The sequence below is a fragment of the Hyperolius riggenbachi genome, chromosome 9 (genome assembly GCF_040937935.1).
Source record: "Hyperolius riggenbachi isolate aHypRig1 chromosome 9, aHypRig1.pri, whole genome shotgun sequence".
Classification (NCBI taxonomy): domain Eukaryota; kingdom Metazoa; phylum Chordata; class Amphibia; order Anura; family Hyperoliidae; genus Hyperolius; species Hyperolius riggenbachi.
Genome location: NC_090654.1, coordinates 58,717,051 through 58,735,792, shown reverse-complemented (window position 1 = coordinate 58,735,792; position 18,742 = coordinate 58,717,051). Strand labels below are relative to the sequence as shown.

General features: G+C 45.2%; 1 protein-coding gene and 1 long non-coding RNA gene across 3 annotated transcripts in view; one reads left to right on the top strand and one right to left on the bottom strand.

Moving 5' to 3' along the window:
• Nucleotides 1-16,901, bottom strand: part of LOC137531601 (galectin-1-like) — a 36,030-nt gene extending 19,129 nt beyond the window's left edge. For both annotated transcript variants that reach the window (XM_068251544.1, XM_068251545.1), the window contains exons 1-2: nt 16,828-16,901; nt 4,489-4,577 (exon numbers count right to left, since the gene is read on the bottom strand). In XM_068251544.1, the coding sequence (XP_068107645.1) occupies nt 4,489-4,577; nt 16,828-16,851 (113 nt within the window). In that variant the 5' untranslated portion in view covers nt 16,852-16,901. The remainder of the gene's footprint in view (nt 1-4,488; nt 4,578-16,827) is intronic.
• LOC137531603 (uncharacterized) lies at nt 6,159-6,950 on the top strand. The gene is made up of 2 exons (XR_011023681.1): nt 6,159-6,374; nt 6,856-6,950. It is a non-coding gene; the product is annotated as an uncharacterized lncRNA (long non-coding RNA).
• Nucleotides 16,902-18,742: the final 1,841 nt, after the last annotated feature.

The following is an 18,742-nucleotide window of genomic DNA, read 5'->3' as shown; positions in this document are numbered from 1 at the left end:
TGACATCCCTGTGTTCCCCCCGACTTGGGAGCAACACTGCGATCACTCGTCCCTGGTACTAGGACAGCTGTCAGCTGACAATCTGACCGTTGAACCAGACGCATATCAGATTGTCATGACAGAGGTACAGGCCTCTCTGGGAACAGCGGGATACTACAGGACGTTTGCGAAGCCCTGTAGCCTCCTGGCTAAACCACTGACCAACACAAAAAGGGCAACCCCCAAGGTCATGTGGAACCCAGGCTGCCCCGCTGTACGGAGCCCAAGTAACAAGTTGGTATTGCTTCAGTCAAGGTCCTGCTAACCGCTCCTTCCCCAATCTTGTAAAGGGGGGAGATGTGACGCCGTCGATATGACATATCGAATGCGTCATGGAGTTACCAACGCTAGTTCTTCGCAAACCACCCAAACTGACAGTTTTTGGTTTAAATACACTTTTTTTTCCCTTCACCAAAGGGCTGGAGAAATCTTTTCATGGTCAGTTAATTAGCCTCCTGTTGAAAAGATTCTCTGCCAGCACAGGGGACCCCCTGAGGTGTTTATGACCTCATCCATCAGGTGAAGGGTAGATATCAGTTGACAGAAGCTCATAAATTGTAGCTTTCTCCAGCCTGATCGGCACCGACCCACCAGGAGTCCGACATCTAGCTGCCTTGTGGCCTGAGTTGAAAGGAGACAGGAATGATCCTTATCACGCCATCTGGGCACCCAAAGATTCAACCAAACTGTAGAAACTGTATTTAATAAATAGGCACAATTTGGTAATATTTCTGGTGTTCCCAAGATCGCAGTTCCCTCAAATTCATGGAGTTTATTAGATTCCACATGACACTGGTCCTGAGAGATTTTCAGCCCTCTGGATCTTTCGGAACCAGTGCCAGTAAGGTGAAAGGGGGGGACGGTGCTATTAGCGATCCAGACTCCTCGTGTTTGGTATTAGCAGATTCACACACTTACGCTGATTGTGAATATTCGTTCGGGTTCTTGATATTACCTATGGGCATGCTGAGAGCGGGCAAAATATGAATTGGCCCAAAACCTCTCCCTGCCTAAGGGGGCATTGCCTTATTCAAATTGCAAGGCTGGACTTGTATGTGTCATAACTCCTCCCACCTACAGTGAGGAACAAAACTGACATGATCCAAAAGTCCAGGGTCCTTTTACCTTCAATCTGATGCCTAGTAACATCCTGGCAGCCCGCAAGGACACGGGCCAAAACCTCTATCTTTGAACTTTCTAACAAAGGCCTGTTGGCCGCATGGCAACTGCCATTTTGGGACTTTCGCCAAAGACTTGCGATTGCCGCATGGACTACCAATAACGGTATTTGAACTGTATATAATCAGACATTCTGTTCTCTTTTCCTCTCTTCTCTCTGTCAATCAATCTGTTCTAAAATAAGCTGTGTGTATGTAGTTTAGAAATAAACTAACGATTTTATCGTTCAGTCTTGTGCCTTTTCTGGTCATCTGATTGCTGCTATAACGAATCTGCCCTCTGAAGAGTCAGTCATACTACCGCATTGTTTTATGATTTGCTTATAAATTGTTGATTTGCTAGCTAGGTTGTAAATAACCGTTTCTTCCTTCTAGGATTAGCTAGTACCAGATTTCCTGTGCGAAATCGATAACTTTGTTTCTCGATTATAAATACAATTCGAGATTGCATCATATAGGGACCCAGTAACCTTTCTTTAACGTCACATTGCTCACAGTCTTTAAGCCGTCGGAAGTGATTATTCCCCGAACGGTGACTTGAGCGTGTTGAACGTGATTGGGCTGGCTACCGTATTATGATAGCGGGAGTCTCTTTCCTCCCTGAACTTGAGAGAGTGGTGGCAGTTTACTTTATTTACCCGATTTCCAGCGCGAAATCGATATTTTTAGTTACCGATTGTATACACAATCAGAATTGTACATGTATGGGCACCTCCAACCAATCTTAACCGTTTACTACGCACACAGTGAATTTGCCTCCAGCAGTCTCTAGTGCATGAGACCTGCATGGCAACAGTGGCCTAGTAATACGGGATTGGTGGATGTTTGTCCCATTACATATTGTCGGCAGCTGCGCGACCAATCTTTATTGTCAGTCTGTTCACCGTACTTCCTGCGTATGCTAACGGGAGCAGATTAGACGGGATTGGCACGCTCTGTCGCCCTCCTTTTTCTTCCCTCTGACGATCCAGCAACCGGTCTCGTTGTCCGTCTGCGCCCGTACTTCCTGCGTACGCTAACGGGAGCAGATCTCGACAGGATCGCGGGGCTGGATTGTCACAGGCCCCACTACTCCTCCTCCTGTGTTAGTAGATGCCCAACCCGAATATGAAGTGGAAAAATTTTTAGATTCACGCACGGTACAAAACTCGGTACAGTACCTCGTACATTGGAAAGGGTACGGCATTGAGAAGAGGCAATGGGTACCGGGCTCACGCATGCATGCAGACGAGTTAAGGAGGGAGTTTCATGCCTTACACCCCGAGAAACCTGGTAGGAGTTGTCCGGAGTCCACTCCTCGGGGGGGGGGTACTGTAAGGAAACGCGAAAAAGCCGCCGTCTCTCAAGGTGAGGCGGCTGTTTCCGCGTCCAGCATGGCGTCACAACGCGGAAAAACCGCCGCATGCCGCTTAGCGGCCCCCGCAAGCGGTTCACAAAATACATTGCTAGACAGTACTGGTGTGGCTGGGACTGATAGTCCACCAAGGCTCAGAGTGACACGTGCGCGCGCACAGAGGCTGAGTTTAAATAACAGCCAGAAGTGAGTCAGCTGACCAGGCGGGTCAGCTGACATTTTCCACAACTCTCATTGGTCCAGCAATTAGGGAGGTCCTGGAAAGGTCCTTGTGTATATATACTGCTGGCTGTTCACTTGCTCTTTGTCTGGCGTTGCGATCACATATGTGGGAGCACCCAGATCCGTAGTCAGATCCGCAAGTGTGCCGGGACCAGCTGGAGCTGTAATCCTACACTTAGCTAGATTCTGTTGATAGCTAAAGTACTAGTTTGATTGTGATTATCTGTTATGACTTTTGCCTGCCTTGACTACCCTTCTGAACTCTGATCTTGTACCTCGATATTTCTGATACTCTGTTGCCGATCCCCGGCTCGTTTCTAGACTCCGCCTCAGCCTCCTGATTCGGTACCTCGATATTTCTGATACCCCGTTGCCGAACCCTGCCTGTACTTAGACTCCGCCTTTGCCTCCTGTTCTTGTACTTTGTCTGTCTGTGTGTGTACGACCTGGCTTGTCCGACCTCGAGAACCGACCTTACCGTTAGAGGCGGTTCTTCGCTCTGTTAGCGACCCTTCTTCCTGAGGGTCACTTCCAGACATCCTTACTACTGGCAGTCTGACTCCTCCCGTCTTGGAGAGCTCAGGTCTGCAGAAGGAATCTGTGCAGTACTCCTTGCTGCACTGAGGCCTAGTCCTCAAAGTGTTACTGTTACACCAAACACTACACTCTACTCAGGTGAACAGAGGTTAGCTAGTATATCGGATTATCGGTGAGACTGCAGATCACTTATAATCTGGTATATATCTGTATTCCCAGTGATACTGCAGATCACCGGTAATCAGATCATCTCTGTGCTTCATCGATCGTTACAACTACTTCTCCTGAGTATGGTGGTACCACATGTGTGGCACTTTTTTGCACCCTAACTGCGCTAAGGGGCCCAAAGTCCAATGAGTACCTTTAGGATTTCACAGGTCATTTTGAGAAATTTGGTTTTAAGACTACTCCTCACGGTTTAGGGCCCCACCACTGCCTCCTAAGCATTTTTAAACTTTTTAACAACTGTTTTTACCCTTTTGGTGCCTCTGTTCTCTTTCTCGCTATAGGAAGAGTTAAAGGACCTCGTTCACGAAAATCTTAAAATTTAAAATACTTGTATACATATACAAATAACAAGTATGTTTCTTCCTGAGTAAAATGAGCCATACATTACTTTTCTCCTATGTTGCGGTCACTTAAAGTAAGTAGTAGACATCTGACATTACTGACAGATTTTGGACTAGCCCATCTTCTCATGGGGGTTCTCAGGGATTTCTTTATTTTTAAAAGCACTTAGTGATTAGCAGTTGCTCTGTTCAACTGCCAAAAATAGTGTGCAGTGAGCAATGAGGCCAGCCAGCATCTTTGTATAAATCTTTTTCAGGGAATGTCTTTATAAAGAATAAAGGCCATGCTGAGAATCCCCCATGAAGGGATGGACTAACCCAAAACCTGCCGCTAATGTCAGATTTCTACTACCTACTTTAAGTGACAGCAACATAGGAGAAAAGTATTGTATGGCTTATTTTACTATGGAAGAAATGTACTTATTTGTATGTGTTTTAAATTTTAAGATTTTTGCGACAGTTCCTCTTTAAGAAACTTCAGTTGTTATTTGTCCGCACATACATATCTTCACATCATTATTTTTTTTTTTCACTTCAGTGTCACTTTAAGAGAGTGCTGTTTAGTACAAAACAAAAATGCCATACGTACAATCTAGTGTTCCGAGGAATGTATCCCTTCAGCTCCAGACTCTGGCCGGGTTTCAGTTGGCAACTGGTCAAGGCTACGAACAAAGTGTGCTGAAAAGAAAAAGTGAGAGTTATTATACCTGTATTCAATATAATATAGCACAACAGTGAGGCATGGACAACTGGCAAAGGTATTGGCCATCAGGGATGCTCATCCGGATTCCTGGATATCCAGGTAACCCGTATATACAAACTTTTTTACGCATTCTGGATTGGATTCGGATTCCAGATTTTTTTTTTTAAATCCGGATAGCTATCTGCGGATATTTGGACGAATGACACGGATAGCCGAGGATATTGCAGATATCTGGATCCGAAACCGATTACACATATAAAAACCTTCCACCCTTCTCCTCCTCCTTTTTCATGGATCTTGTCTTCCAAGGATTTGTAGGATGTCAAAAGCAAGCTCACATACATTGGCAAGGAATCAGACCCAGGTCAACTGCTTGGAAGGCAGTTGTGCTCATCACTATACTGTCACACAGTGAATGCTTTGCTGTAGGAAAAAGTGGTGTTAAACTTCTTGGAGCAGACTTACTTCCTCCCTCCAAAAGACACACATACATCCGCATAAAATCATTTAGCAGCAACTGAGTGCACAATCTCTGTGGCACAATTGGTTAGTGCATTTGGCTGTTAACCGAAAGGTTGGTGGTTCAAGCCCACCCAGGGATGGCCTTGCCTTTTGTGTTCAACAGTTGTCCCGAAGAGAACCCCAGATAGCCATGTAGATTCATCTCTCTCTCTCTAGTAGGGATGGTCACCGCTTTCCGCTGAATTGTATTTTCCACGAGTCCAGGCGGAAATTGGTCATTCTGTTCCATTTGGTCAGAACAGAATTGCTTTTTCAATCTGGTGGAATACCGAAATTGCGCCGGTATCCGTTGATGGTTTTAAGCTGAAAATTCAGTTCAATGGGAGAGAGAGGGGGGGAGAGAGAGACAGATATATATATATATATATAGAGAGAGAGAGAGAGAGAGAGAGAGAGAGAGAGAGAGAGAGAGAGAGAGAGAGAATTCTACATGGCTATCTGGGGTTCTCTTCGGACAACTGTTGAACATGAAAGGCAAGGCTGTCCCTGGGTGGGTTTGAACCACCAACCTTTCAGTTAACAGCCAAATGCACTAACCAATTGTGCCACAGAGACTGTGCACTCAGTTGCTGCTAGATGATTTTATGGGGATGTATGTGTGTCTTTTGGAGGGAGGAAATGAGTCTGCTCCAAGAAGTTTAACACCACTTTTTCCTACAGCAAAGCATTTACTGTGTGGCAGTACAGTGGTGAGCACAGCTGCCTTTGTAAATAGTCATGCTTTCTATAAAGATACCAGTAGATGGCAGCATTGGTTATTATACACCAATTGCTCGTTCATAGCGCACCATCACACGGTGTTTTTTGTCACATTATCTGTATAAGTTACACATACTTTATTAATTCACACTTTATTGATTTAAACTTAATGAAACCTTGCAAGGCCCTTTTTGAAAACAACCAATCCGCCCCTTAGAATACACATACTGCAGCTGCCAGTAAAAATGGCGACGGCAGCTTCCAATACCCACCGCGCATGCGTCTGCCCATATGTCACATCAGCTCGGGCGGAGGGGACGCGACGTCACATCCGCATCCGCCTACACTCGAAACCGAGGCACTGCGTTCCAAACTTCTTACGCTGCCCATCCTATTGCCATACCGGAAGTCGTCGTCACGACGCTCCCGGCTCACATTGTTTTCCGCCCACATTCAGTGCTCAGATTGGCGCCAATGGAGAGATATATATCACGGAGGTATCTCCGCAGACCCCCATAGAGGCGCTTGATCCAGATCTTGACCTATTACTGGTAAGCGATCTTACTACACACATCCTTATACATATGTGTCTGTCACGCTTCCCCCTATTGTGTAAGCAAAGTATGTACCATTCACTTAGCTCAATGTTTACTGGTAGTCCATATGATTTGGCTTTGTATATGATTCCGATTGGGCATATTCCATATGATTAGGCACTAAGACCTCCATATAATGGCTTCCACCAAATTGACCATACCTGTAGGAGTATGATACATAGGGATATTGAGCATATGTTTTATTTGATACCAGGTGACAGAAGTTTTGTGTTTATGATTTCAGATATTTTACATAGTCCAATGACTTAAATTATAGTAACAACATCTACAGTGAAAGGTTTTTCATTTATACTGTACATGTGAGTTCATATACAATTTTATATACAATGTGTATAGAAATGTCTAGTGTTTTCTGTCGTTTCTGTAAATCAAGCGTTCCCTGGCATATTTTTCCTTCTGTTTTGTCTCCCCCCAGTGTTTCTCCTGTTTGATTGCCTGATGAAGCGGGAGCTTTGCCCGTGAAACGCGTTGCATGCTTGGAGAATCCCCAATAAATATTACTGTTATTTATTAACAGCGTATTGACTGGTCTATTTTATACCTGAGAGGTGTGTCCACCTACACCCCTCCTTTTAAGCGGTTTTTAACTATTTTATACGTGTTGGTGCCTCTGTTACTTTTGTTTTATCACATGTATTCCCCAAGGTCGCTTAAACCATCATACTGAGTATTAAAATGACAGCATAGCTCCCAACTGTCCCACTTTTGGAGGGACAGTCCCTCTTTGGGAGGCGTGTCCCTCTGTCTCTCTTTCCTCCTCATTTGTCCCTCTTTCAGGACTTTGTCCCTCCTTCTATGTAAATATATATATTTCTCTACTAAAACATGTGTTTGATTTCCTCTAAACTTTATTCCCACCCTTTAAATTGATATATTACTAATTTTAAAATGGTAATATGAAGGATAATGTACCAGGATAGAAAGAACCCGTGTGGTTTGAATTATAAAACAACATATTTTTCTTATGAAATCTTTATGGATTGTGTGACTAGAGGTGTGCCGGGGGTGTGACCAGAGGTGTGGCAGGGGTGTGGCTTAAGTGCCCCTCTTTCTCATCTCAAAAAGTTGGGAGGTTTGTGACAGTGAAAGCTATACGGCGGAAGGAAGGGTGACCACTAGACTACCAAGGAAAGTATAGTATATCGGGAGGGAAAGGCGACCACTTAGACACTAGGGAAAGCTATAAGGGGGTGGTAGGAGGCAACGACTAAGAAACCAGCGAAAGCTATATAGGAAGAAGGACCACTAAACCACCAGGGAAAGCTATATGAAGAGGTAGATGGGACCATTAGACCACCAGGGAAAGCTATAAGGGTGTGGTAGGGGAACTACTAAACTACCAGGGACTGCTGTGAGTGGGGAAGGGGACAACTAGACCACCTGGGCACCTACATGGGTATGGGGGAGACCACTAGTGAACCAGGGACTACTGTGAGTGGGAAGGGGAACCATTTGAAAACCAGGAAAAGTGACATGGGGATAGGGTGGGGGAACACTAGACTACCAGGCCTACTGTGAGAGGAGGCGTGCAGCCTTAGCCACACATGCACAGTAGCTCACCATGGGTCATCTTTCAGAGGGGTTCAACTGATGAACATAGCAGGACAGGTGGAAACCAAGGGACATGTAAGGCTTCAGGGGTCTGGAGAAAGTCCCATGTAACTAAAACCCTTTTGTAACGATTGTGGAACTTTCTCCGTGATCAGCGTACAACGCGTGCGCTGATACGGCGGAAATCCTCCACAAGCGTATATTTGCAGGCACCCAGCAAAAGGTGCTACGCACCCGTAGAGGGAAAATTCCTGTCGGCAGATGGCGCTGGGGAGTGCAGAGGAACCAATCCTCTGTACCTCCACAAATGCCAGACAGGAATTTGTACGAAGCGCAGAACGCAATCGCAAGAGAGGCGATTGTGAATGAGAACGAGCAAAGGGACAGGTTGTATGTGTGTGCGCCAATCCAGTCACCACCCCGCGACCGCGCACACACAACAGCAGATATGAAATAGGAACGCGATCGCGAGAGGTGCGATCGCCAGACGTGACACAAGGCAGATCAGAATAGAATACGAGGGTAGCAAAGGCACAGCAAATAATACAATGAGAAGATGCAGAAAATAACAAACGCTAGCTAACCGCGAACACCGCACTCATTCGCAACAGTGCACGCGGTTATGCGCGGTCTCCACATGATAAGCACAATAGAGACAAGCACGCCTAACTAACCATCGACAGACAAACATGAAACAGAGGACGCGAATGCTTGCTTAACGGTTACTTCACCGAGCCTCCAGCAAGCGGTCGTAACAGACAAGACAGATACACGAAAACAGGGACAAGCGAGAGATAGGATCCACAGCACCAGCGAAAAGTGGCTAGCGCGATCCAGGTACAGAGTAGCAGAACAGAAGGATCCACAGCACTAACGAAAAGTGGCTAGCGCGATCCCAGGAGACAGAACAGAAGGATCCACAGCGCTAGCGAAAAGTGGCTAGCGCGATCCCAGGAGACAGAACAGAAGGATCCACAGCGCTAGCGAAAAGTGGCTAGCGCGATCCAGAGAGGCAGAGCAGAAGAGATAGCTGGTAGCAACCGCTGCACCAGCTATGCTCCAAGAACAGAGATCAGAACGACTTCCTATCGACCACCGCTGGGACAGGACAATCGCAACAGACAAACAAAACAGATAAACAATCCTAACTGCACTAGGGAAATCTGCCTAGCACAGTTTCCAGGAATTACTCTAAGCTGATCTTCAAACAGAGAGTAAGGCTGACACCCCACCAGGAGTGTTACATAGGACGAAATCCTTATGACCAGCGAAGCATTGTGGGAAAGACATAGTACTTATAGAACACGCCTCCAATGAATGTGGCCAGGCAATTTGCATGACAACGTATGCAAATTCCTCTGCAAGCACAAGCTGCAAAACTGACAGAAGCTCTTCTTTCCAGAGTCCTGCAGCATGCAAACCTCAAATCAAATCAAATCAAAGATAGCTTTATTGGCATGACCAAGATTCATTACAGGTATTGCCAAAGCAAGGGGGAATAGGGGGCATGGGAGGGGGTGGGGTAGGGGGACAACGGCTAAGCAGTCTGTGGACATTTTTTTAGGTTTACAGTTCCATTATGCTCCTCTCAGTCTGTGGCATGCTGCACAATGGTCAAAAGGCTGCCTGCCTGCACAGGCAGCTGAGCAAATCATCACACCTTTGATGTGTTTTGTCTCCGGATCCCATCTGTCACGTCCTCTCTCACACAGCACATGTAGAGCACTACTTTAATGAGTGAAAGTGACTCATTATCAGTGGCTGCTGGATGCACTTCTGCCCTGCCTTACACATCATCCACTTCCTCTCCTGCTGCTGCTGAGCATTTGCTGTAGATGAAAAGCCCGGCAGACAGGATCACGGAGAAGGACTGGCAGGCCACTGTAGAGGCTGAAGCATCATACATAGAGATACACTCTGTGTGCTGCTGGTTGGTCAGGCAGGAGGAGGAGGGGGAAGACACCGGGACATCATCAGTTCTAGCCTCTGGCAGGGTGAGTATAACTGACTATGGACCGGTTCACATTTGCTTAAAAAGTACCTGTTTGTGACATATTCAAGCTCTGCTTAAGCACTGGAAGTGATCCACTTCCAAAAACACGGATCCAATTGCTGCAGAACGCGAGAGGGAATGCAGACTCCCAACTTGGCACATTTTCCTGGACTGGATGGAAAATTGTGTCCAATGAAAGCCTATGAGAAGGGACACTGTCCATTCTCAGTAGACTAGTCGCCCCATCCGTATCGCCCTTTTTGATTGCCGCCACCCATCGCCGCCGCTTGGTCCCTCCTACACAGCCCAGTGGCCGGTATTAGCATGGGGATCTCCATTAGGCTGCAAAAGACCAATGGGAATCCTCAGCAACAGGGAGAATTCTCATTGGTTCATGGTGGACTAATAACATTTCTTACTATTACAAGGGAGAATTGGCCTGATGCAGTCTATGGAGGGCCCAATGATTCTGCTGGCCTTCAGGCTGAATGGATGGATTGGATGGCGATGGTGGGACAGGTGAGCGGCGATGTGTACAGGGTGGACGTGATCGACGCAGGAGCGGACGTGAAATGGTCGAGTAAAATTGTTGCATGCGGATGCGCTTACCTTTCCCTTCCACTGAAGCGTGAACCGGACCCTACATTATATAATTTGTGCTACTCCTGGAATCTGTGAAAGGAGAGGGGACCTTGTACAGATCATAAACTGTACACTGGGGAACTAAAAGTACCAGCAAGTCCTACTGTGATAAACGTATGACATGTGTGAAACTCTAGTTCTCCATACAGTTTATAAGGCTTTATACAAGGGCTCTTACACAAGTACCCATTAGTGTTGGTACTTGTGGTGGAGAATGGTTTGCAAACCCACATTTGCATGGAGATCTGATATCGGGCTAAAGGGGAACTGAAGAGAGAGGTATATGGAGGCTGCCATGTTCATTTCCTTTTAAGCAATACCAGTTGCCTGGCAGCCCTGCTGATCCTCTGTCTCTAATACTATTAGCCATAGCCCCTGAACAAGCATGCAGCAGATCAGGTGTTTCAGACTTTAAAGTCATATCTGACAAGACTAGCTGCATGCTTGTTTCTGGTGTTATTCAGATACTACTGCAGAGAAATAGACCAGCAGGGCTGCCAGGCAACTGGTATTGATTAAAAGGAAATAAATATGACAGCCTCCGTATACCTCTTACTTCAGTTCCCCTTTAACCTCTTGTACTGCTTTGCAGGAGGTTCCCCTATTCCACCTCTGTCCAGACCAGCACCTCTCTGCCCCTCCCCCTGGCTGGCATGCCAGATCTTTTCCCACCTCTCAGGGGAGCTGTGCTGATGTCACCACCACCACGAGAGCATAGAAAGCTGGATGGCCGGGCTGCTTGGGCGGTGTTTAGGAGAGCAGTCCTCTGATTGGCTGAGTTAAGGTGCCCATTAAACATACAATATTTTCCTCAGATGCAATCATTCAATCAGATTTGCTGGATCGTAAATAAACAGAAGGTAATTATCAATTGTTCCCATAAACAGGATGATTCGGGGAATTTCTCTCTTCAGATATGAACAATCCAACATTACGATCAACAAAGTCCTCTAATCCAATCGACTATTGAATCGGTTTATGTGGATTGACTCCACAAACTGCGTGGTTTTTTTTATACAAATTGATCATAAAATCTGATCAAATCATCACATCTGAGGATAATATTGTAATGTTAATGGGAACCTTTACAGTGCCAGTGCTCCCTTGGCAGAGACGTCAGCCAATATCTACTGTGAGGTTAGCGAAAAATGCTCATCCCTGCAAGGCAGCAAGGGGAGGGGCAGAGAGGTGAGGGCCAGAGAACAGGAAGCTGCACAGAGATGGCCACACTTGCGGTGTGGTTCGTTGAGTAAAAAAATAAATAAAAAAAAAAGCAACATTGTATCAGACTTGTTTCCTGCATGCATAAAAACACAGTTACTGGAAACACATTCATTTGAAAAGGGCACTAGGAAAAAAAGGGCATCTGATGTAGCTGAGAAATGTAATTTTAGTTATAAAAGGTCGCTGGATATAGCCGAGAAATGTGCTTTCAGTTATAAAAGGGCACCACATACTGTATAGCTGACAAAAGTGATAGGGTGCCTGATATAGCCGAGAAAAGTGATTTCGGTTATAAAAAGTCTTCGGCTATAGCAGAGAAAAGTGAGTTCGGTTATAAAAAGCCGGTGGATATAGCCGAGAAATTTGCTTCTATTTATACAGGGGCACCACATATAGCCAAAAAAGTGATAGGGTGCCTGATATAGCAGAGAAACTGTAGTTTAGTTTAAAAGAGCGCCAGATATAGCCGAGAAAGGTGATTTCGGTTATAAAAGGCACTGGATATAGTCGAGAAAGGTGAGTTTGGTTATAAAAGGTTGCCGGATATAGCATAGAAAAGTGATTACTATGACCTAACTTTTCCCTACTCTCACACAGAACCCACCCTTGGTGGTGCCTAACCCTAAGACCACCCTGCTGGTGCCTAACCCTAACTTCACCCCGTGTGTAACCTTAACCCCTTTTGGTGCCTAGCCCTACCTAGTGAGATTAACTTCCCCCTGGTGCCTTAACTTCCCCCTGGTGCCTAGCCCTACCCAGTGAGATTGTTGTAGCCTCTATTTTTGAAGAATATAACCGGATTTTGGCGTGATACTGGTAGTTAATATTAATATGACTTAACTTCTCCCTACTCTCACACAGAATCCTACCTTGGTGTTGCCTAATCCTAAAACCCCCCTGGTGTTGCCTAATCCTAAAACCTGCGCAGAAAAAGTGGGATCAGCGCATCACCAGGCCGCCCCTGAATGGCCTCAGCTCAGAGATGCGCTGAGCCCCCCCAGGAACTACGAACGCACCTTGAACCAAACAGAGGCTCTGCATATACACCAAAGAAACACTAACAAGTGGGAGCAGCTGACCAGAATTAAATCAAACACAGCAAAGAAATGAACAGCGCTACTTAAAAACAGATGAGTGCTTACCTGCAAAAAAGTGCACACCCCACTCATGGGATTCAAATACACAATGAGCACACACATGACCTGTCTACCACTTGGAGGATGTTAGTTTCACTAACAATTTGCAATTGTTAGGTACTTGTCCCTCCCACTGTCGTAGAAGTCTTTCCTCCATGGGAGGGGACCTAACACTAACTAAACCTACCTGTGCATATGCATAGCCTGGGCGCGCTACCAGTAAAATTAAGAATTGCGCAGAAAAAGTGGGATCAGCGCATCACCAGGCCGCCCCTGAATGGCCTCAGCTCAGAGATGCGCTGAGCCCCCCCAGGAACTACGAACGCACCTTGAACCAAACAGAGGCTCTGCATATACACCAAAGAAACACTAACAAGTGGGAGCAGCTGACCAGAATTAAATCAAACACAGCAAAGAAATGAACAGCGCTACTTAAAAACAGATGAGTGCTTACCTGCAAAAAAGTGCACACCCCACTCATGGGATTCAAATACACAATGAGCACACACATGACCTGTCTACCACTTGGAGGATGTTAGTTTCACTAACAATTTGCAATTGTTAGGTACTTGTCCCTCCCACTGTCGTAGAAGTCTTTCCTCCATGGGAGGGGACCTAACACTAACTAAACCTACCTGTGCATATGCATAGCCTGGGCGCGCTACCAGTAAAATTAAGAATTGCGCAGAAAAAGTGGGATCAGCGCATCACCAGGCCGCCCCTGAATGGCCTCAGCTCAGAGATGCGCTGAGCCCCCCCAGGAACTACGAACGCACCTTGAACCAAACAGAGGCTCTGCATATACACCAAAGAAACACTAACAAGTGGGAGCAGCTGACCAGAATTAAATCAAACACAGCAAAGAAATGAACAGCGCTACTTTTTTGTTTTTAAGTAGCGCTGTTCATTTCTTTGCTGTGTTTGATTACTGGTAGCGCGCCCAGGCTATGCATATGCATATGGTGATGCGCTGATCCCACTTTTTCTGCGCAATTCTTAATTTTACTGGTAGCGCGCCCAGGCTATGCATATGCACAGGTAGGTTTAGTTAGTGTTAGGTCCCCTCCCATGGAGGAAAGACTTCTACGACAGTGGGAGGGACAAGTACCTAACAACTGCAAATTGTTAGTGAAACTAACATCCTCCAAGTGGTAGACAGGTCATGTGTGTGCTCATTGTGTATTTGAATCCCATGAGTGGGGTGTGCACTTTTTTGCAGGTAAGCACTCATCTGTTTTTAAGTAGCGCTGTTCATTTCTTTGCTGTGTTTGATTTAATTCTGGTCAGCTGCTCCCACTTGTTAGTGTTTCTTTGGTGTATATGCAGAGCCTCTGTTTGGTTCAAGGTGCGTTCGTAGTTCCTGGGGGGGCTCAGCGCATCTCTGAGCTGAGGCCATTCAGGGGCGGCCTGGTGATGCGCTGATCCCACTTTTTCTGCGCAATTCTTAATTTTACTGGTAGCGCGCCCAGGCTATGCATATGCACAGGTAGGTTTAGTTAGTGTTAGGTCCCCTCCCATGGAGGAAAGACTTCTACGACAGTGGGAGGGACAAGTACCTAACAATTGCAAATTGTTAGTGAAACTAACATCCTCCAAGTGGTAGACAGGTCATGTGTGTGCTCATTGTGTATTTGAATCCCATGAGTGGGGTGTGCACTTTTTTGCAGGTAAGCACTCATCTGTTTTTAAGTAGCGCTGTTCATTTCTTTGCTGTGTTTGATTTAATTCTGGTCAGCTGCTCCCACTTGTTAGTGTTTCTTTGGTGTATATGCAGAGCCTCTGTTTGGTTCAAGGTGCGTTCGTAGTTCCTGGGGGGGCTCAGCGCATCTCTGAGCTGAGGCCATTCAGGGGCGGCCTGGTGATGCGCTGATCCCACTTTTTCTGCGCAATTCTTAATTTTACTGGTAGCGCGCCCAGGCTATGCATATGCACAGGTAGGTTTAGTTAGTGTTAGGTCCCCTCCCATGGAGGAAAGACTTCTACGACAGTGGGAGGGACAAGTACCTAACAATTGCAAATTGTTAGTGAAACTAACATCCTCCAAGTGGTAGACAGGTCATGTGTGTGCTCATTGTGTATTTGAATCCCATGAGTGGGGTGTGCACTTTTTTGCAGGTAAGCACTCATCTGTTTTTAAGTAGCGCTGTTCATTTCTTTGCTGTGTTTGATTTAATTCTGGTCAGCTGCTCCCACTTGTTAGTGTTTCTTTGGTGTATATGCAGAGCCTCTGTTTGGTTCAAGGTGCGTTCGTAGTTCCTGGGGGGGCTCAGCGCATCTCTGAGCTGAGGCCATTCAGGGGCGGCCTGGTGATGCGCTGATCCCACTTTTTCTGCGCAATTCTTAATTTTACTGGTAGCGCGCCCAGGCTATGCATATGCACAGGTAGGTTTAGTTAGTGTTAGGTCCCCTCCCATGGAGGAAAGACTTCTACGACAGTGGGAGGGACAAGTACCTAACAATTGCAAATTGTTAGTGAAACTAACATCCTCCAAGTGGTAGACAGGTCATGTGTGTGCTCATTGTGTATTTGAATCCCATGAGTGGGGTGTGCACTTTTTTGCAGGTAAGCACTCATCTGTTTTTAAGTAGCGCTGTTCATTTCTTTGCTGTAATCCTAAAACCTGCCTGGTGGTGCCTAACCCTTAGATCCCCCCCCTGGTGTTGCCTATCCCTAAGACCCCCCTGGTATCAGATATAGCAGATAAGTGTGAATTTGGTTAAAAAAGGGTGCCATATACAGCTGATAAACATGATTTTTCTTATAAAAGGGCACCAGATGTAGCTGATAAACATTATTTTGTTTATAAAAGGGCATGTGTTTGTAACCAATAAGTGTGATTTTATTTACAAAAGGCAGACGATGTAGCTGCTATTAGAATATACCCCTAACCTTAAAGAGGAACGCCAGTGAAAATGTAATAAAAAAGTGCTTAATTTTTACAATAATTATGTATAAATGATTTAGTCAGTATTTGCCCATTGTAAAATCTTTCCTTTCCCTGATTTACGTTCTGACATTTATCACATGACAAGATTTTTACTGCTGGCAGGTGATGTGTGTGGAAGGAGATGCTGCTTGCATTTTTGGCAGTTGGAAACAGCTGTTATTTCCCACAATGCAACAAGGATACCACAGTGTGATGTCAGGACCTCAGAGCTGTGAGGCGCTGCCGCTGACATCATACTGTGGGAGAGGTTTCACCACAAAATCAGCCATACAGAGCCCCTGACGATCGGTTTAAGAAAAGGAATGGATTTCTCATAGGAAAGGTGGTATCAGCTGATTGGGATGAAGTTCAATTTTAGGTTACGGTTTCTCTTTAACCCCCCGTGGTGCATAACCTTAACCCCCCATAGTGGTGCCTAGCCTTAACAATGGCATTCAGTGAGATTGTTGTAGCCACAAGTTTGGAAGGATATAAACGGTATAAAGCACGATAGCCGATATATGTGGGGAAAATATAGCCACATAATTTTATTGAGAACATATAGACAAAATATTAATAGAAAATACAAACAAAAAAAGTTGATGGGAAATTATAGCTGAAAATTATTGCAATATAGACAAATTGTTAAAAGAAAAAACAGACTAGAAGTTGAAGGGAAAACATAGGTGAAAATTTTGGTTGAAAAATATATCGCCACATGAGTAAATAGCCAAATAAAATAGCTGGCACCTTAATATAGCAAATGTAAAATAACGGGCACCCTTTTCACCGTTTATAGTCACTAATCATGGCAAATAACATTGAAGTCTATTTATATAGCCCTTTATATACAGACCGCTCTGGTACCTTTTTCAGCTGATACCACATCCCACACCCAGCAACATTATACTCACCACCATAGTTGCTTGGCAAACCATTGTTCTTGTCTGTCACAGAAGCTTCAGAACAGCTGCAGATTTCACATATCCTTCCTATATATAGAGCAGGCTGCTCATGCTGCAGCCAATCAGGACATAGAGGCGTGGCCTGGCTCTCCCAGCCCTTTCTAGACTTGATGAAGTCTGCACAAAATTTCATCAGATTCCCAAAAAAGCAAGTATTAGGTATTTAGTACTTTGTAATTTACCTTTAACTCCAATGACAGGGGGAAAATTTACTGAGATACTATAAAACAGTGCCAAAGCAGATCTGAAATACAATGCAGTAACAAAGCTGATGTACGATGAATTAAATCACACAAGATTAGCTGAGACTCATTGATTTTGGGCACATGGCATGAGGGCAGCAGTGATAAACTGTCACCAGAATAGGCCCCGAATGAAGCGATGGTTATTACTGCAATGTGCATAAGGCCGGGGTTCCCTCCATCCACCACTGTTTCAGGTCTGAGGTCTTATTTATTACAGATTTATTATCAGGTCTTTTGTTAAACTTTTCAGTAATATCTTACCGCTATACATTCACAGAGCACATATCTGTAAAAATTGACATCCAATACAGAGAAGCCATAACCAAGGATTGAACTTCATCCCAATCAGTAGCCGATACCCGCTTCCCTATGAGAAATCTTTTCCTGTTCTCAAACGGATCATAAGGGGGCTCTGTATGGCTAATATTGTGGTAAAACCCCTCCCACAGTGTGATCTCAGCACCAGGGTGCTATCATCACATTGTGTGAGCCTTGTTGCATTGAGGGAAATAATAGCTGTTTCCAACTGTCAAAAAAGCAGCATATACTTCCACACACATCACCCGCCAGCAATAAAAATGTCGTCATGGGATAAATGTCAGAGTGTAAATCAGGAAAAGGAAAGATTTTACAATGGGCAAACACTGACTAAATCATTTCTAAATAATTATTGTAGAAATTAAGCACTTTTTTCATTATGTTATTTTGACAGCAGTTCCCTTTTAAGCTAAGAACTCACCTCACGTTGCTTGGAGACGGATACAGCGACGTCTCCTTGATGACGAGCACTCCGCCGATTCATCTTCCGGCCACCGGGTATGTGCAATGTTACATGACGGCAGCGCGAGGCTTCAAGTGATAGGGGTACTTTGCGTGGGAGTCATCAGGGGGCTTAAAGATCTGATTAGTTGTAACATTCTTTATCGCTGCAGGATGCTAAGTGTTGTTCGCGTGATCTTATGCCTGTACCCATGTTGCAAGATCATGTAAACGACCACTCATTGCTCAAAAAAATCACCGGTTGTTGGGAAAATCAACTAAAGAATCACGAGGTGGCCTTAATACTACAGTGCTACATTTTATTCTATATCTTATTTGCAGCTACTGAGTAGTGTACTCTGTACAATGCACTACAGTTGGAATCATTCATGAATATTTTCATTAGAAGGCACCTATGACTTTGATAAAAAAAAGTCAGATACTTACCTTGGGAGGGGGAAGCCTCTGGACATAGTGAGGCTTATCCTGTCCTCCTTGACCAGCCCAATCCAGCGCTGGCTCCCCCAGAGAAAGGGCCACCAAAATATTTACACTTGCCTGCTGATACAATAGCAGCTTTCTGATGATCTGGCGGAAATAGCCGAGCCCGATCGGATGCACTTTACACTGCAGTTTCCAGCCTGATGTAGAGCTCTTGTCGGCGGAATCTTCAGGGGTCATAGTGCTGGATCCCCTTTGGCTGAGGAGGATGGTGGAAGCCTCTTTAGGATCCAGAGGCTTCCTTCTTCCAAGGTAAGTACCCCCTAGGGGCCATTTTTTCCCTTTAGGTACACTTTAACTACTGGATATTAATTGCCTAGACCTTTCTACTTGGTACCTCAGAAGGTATAACAACTAAC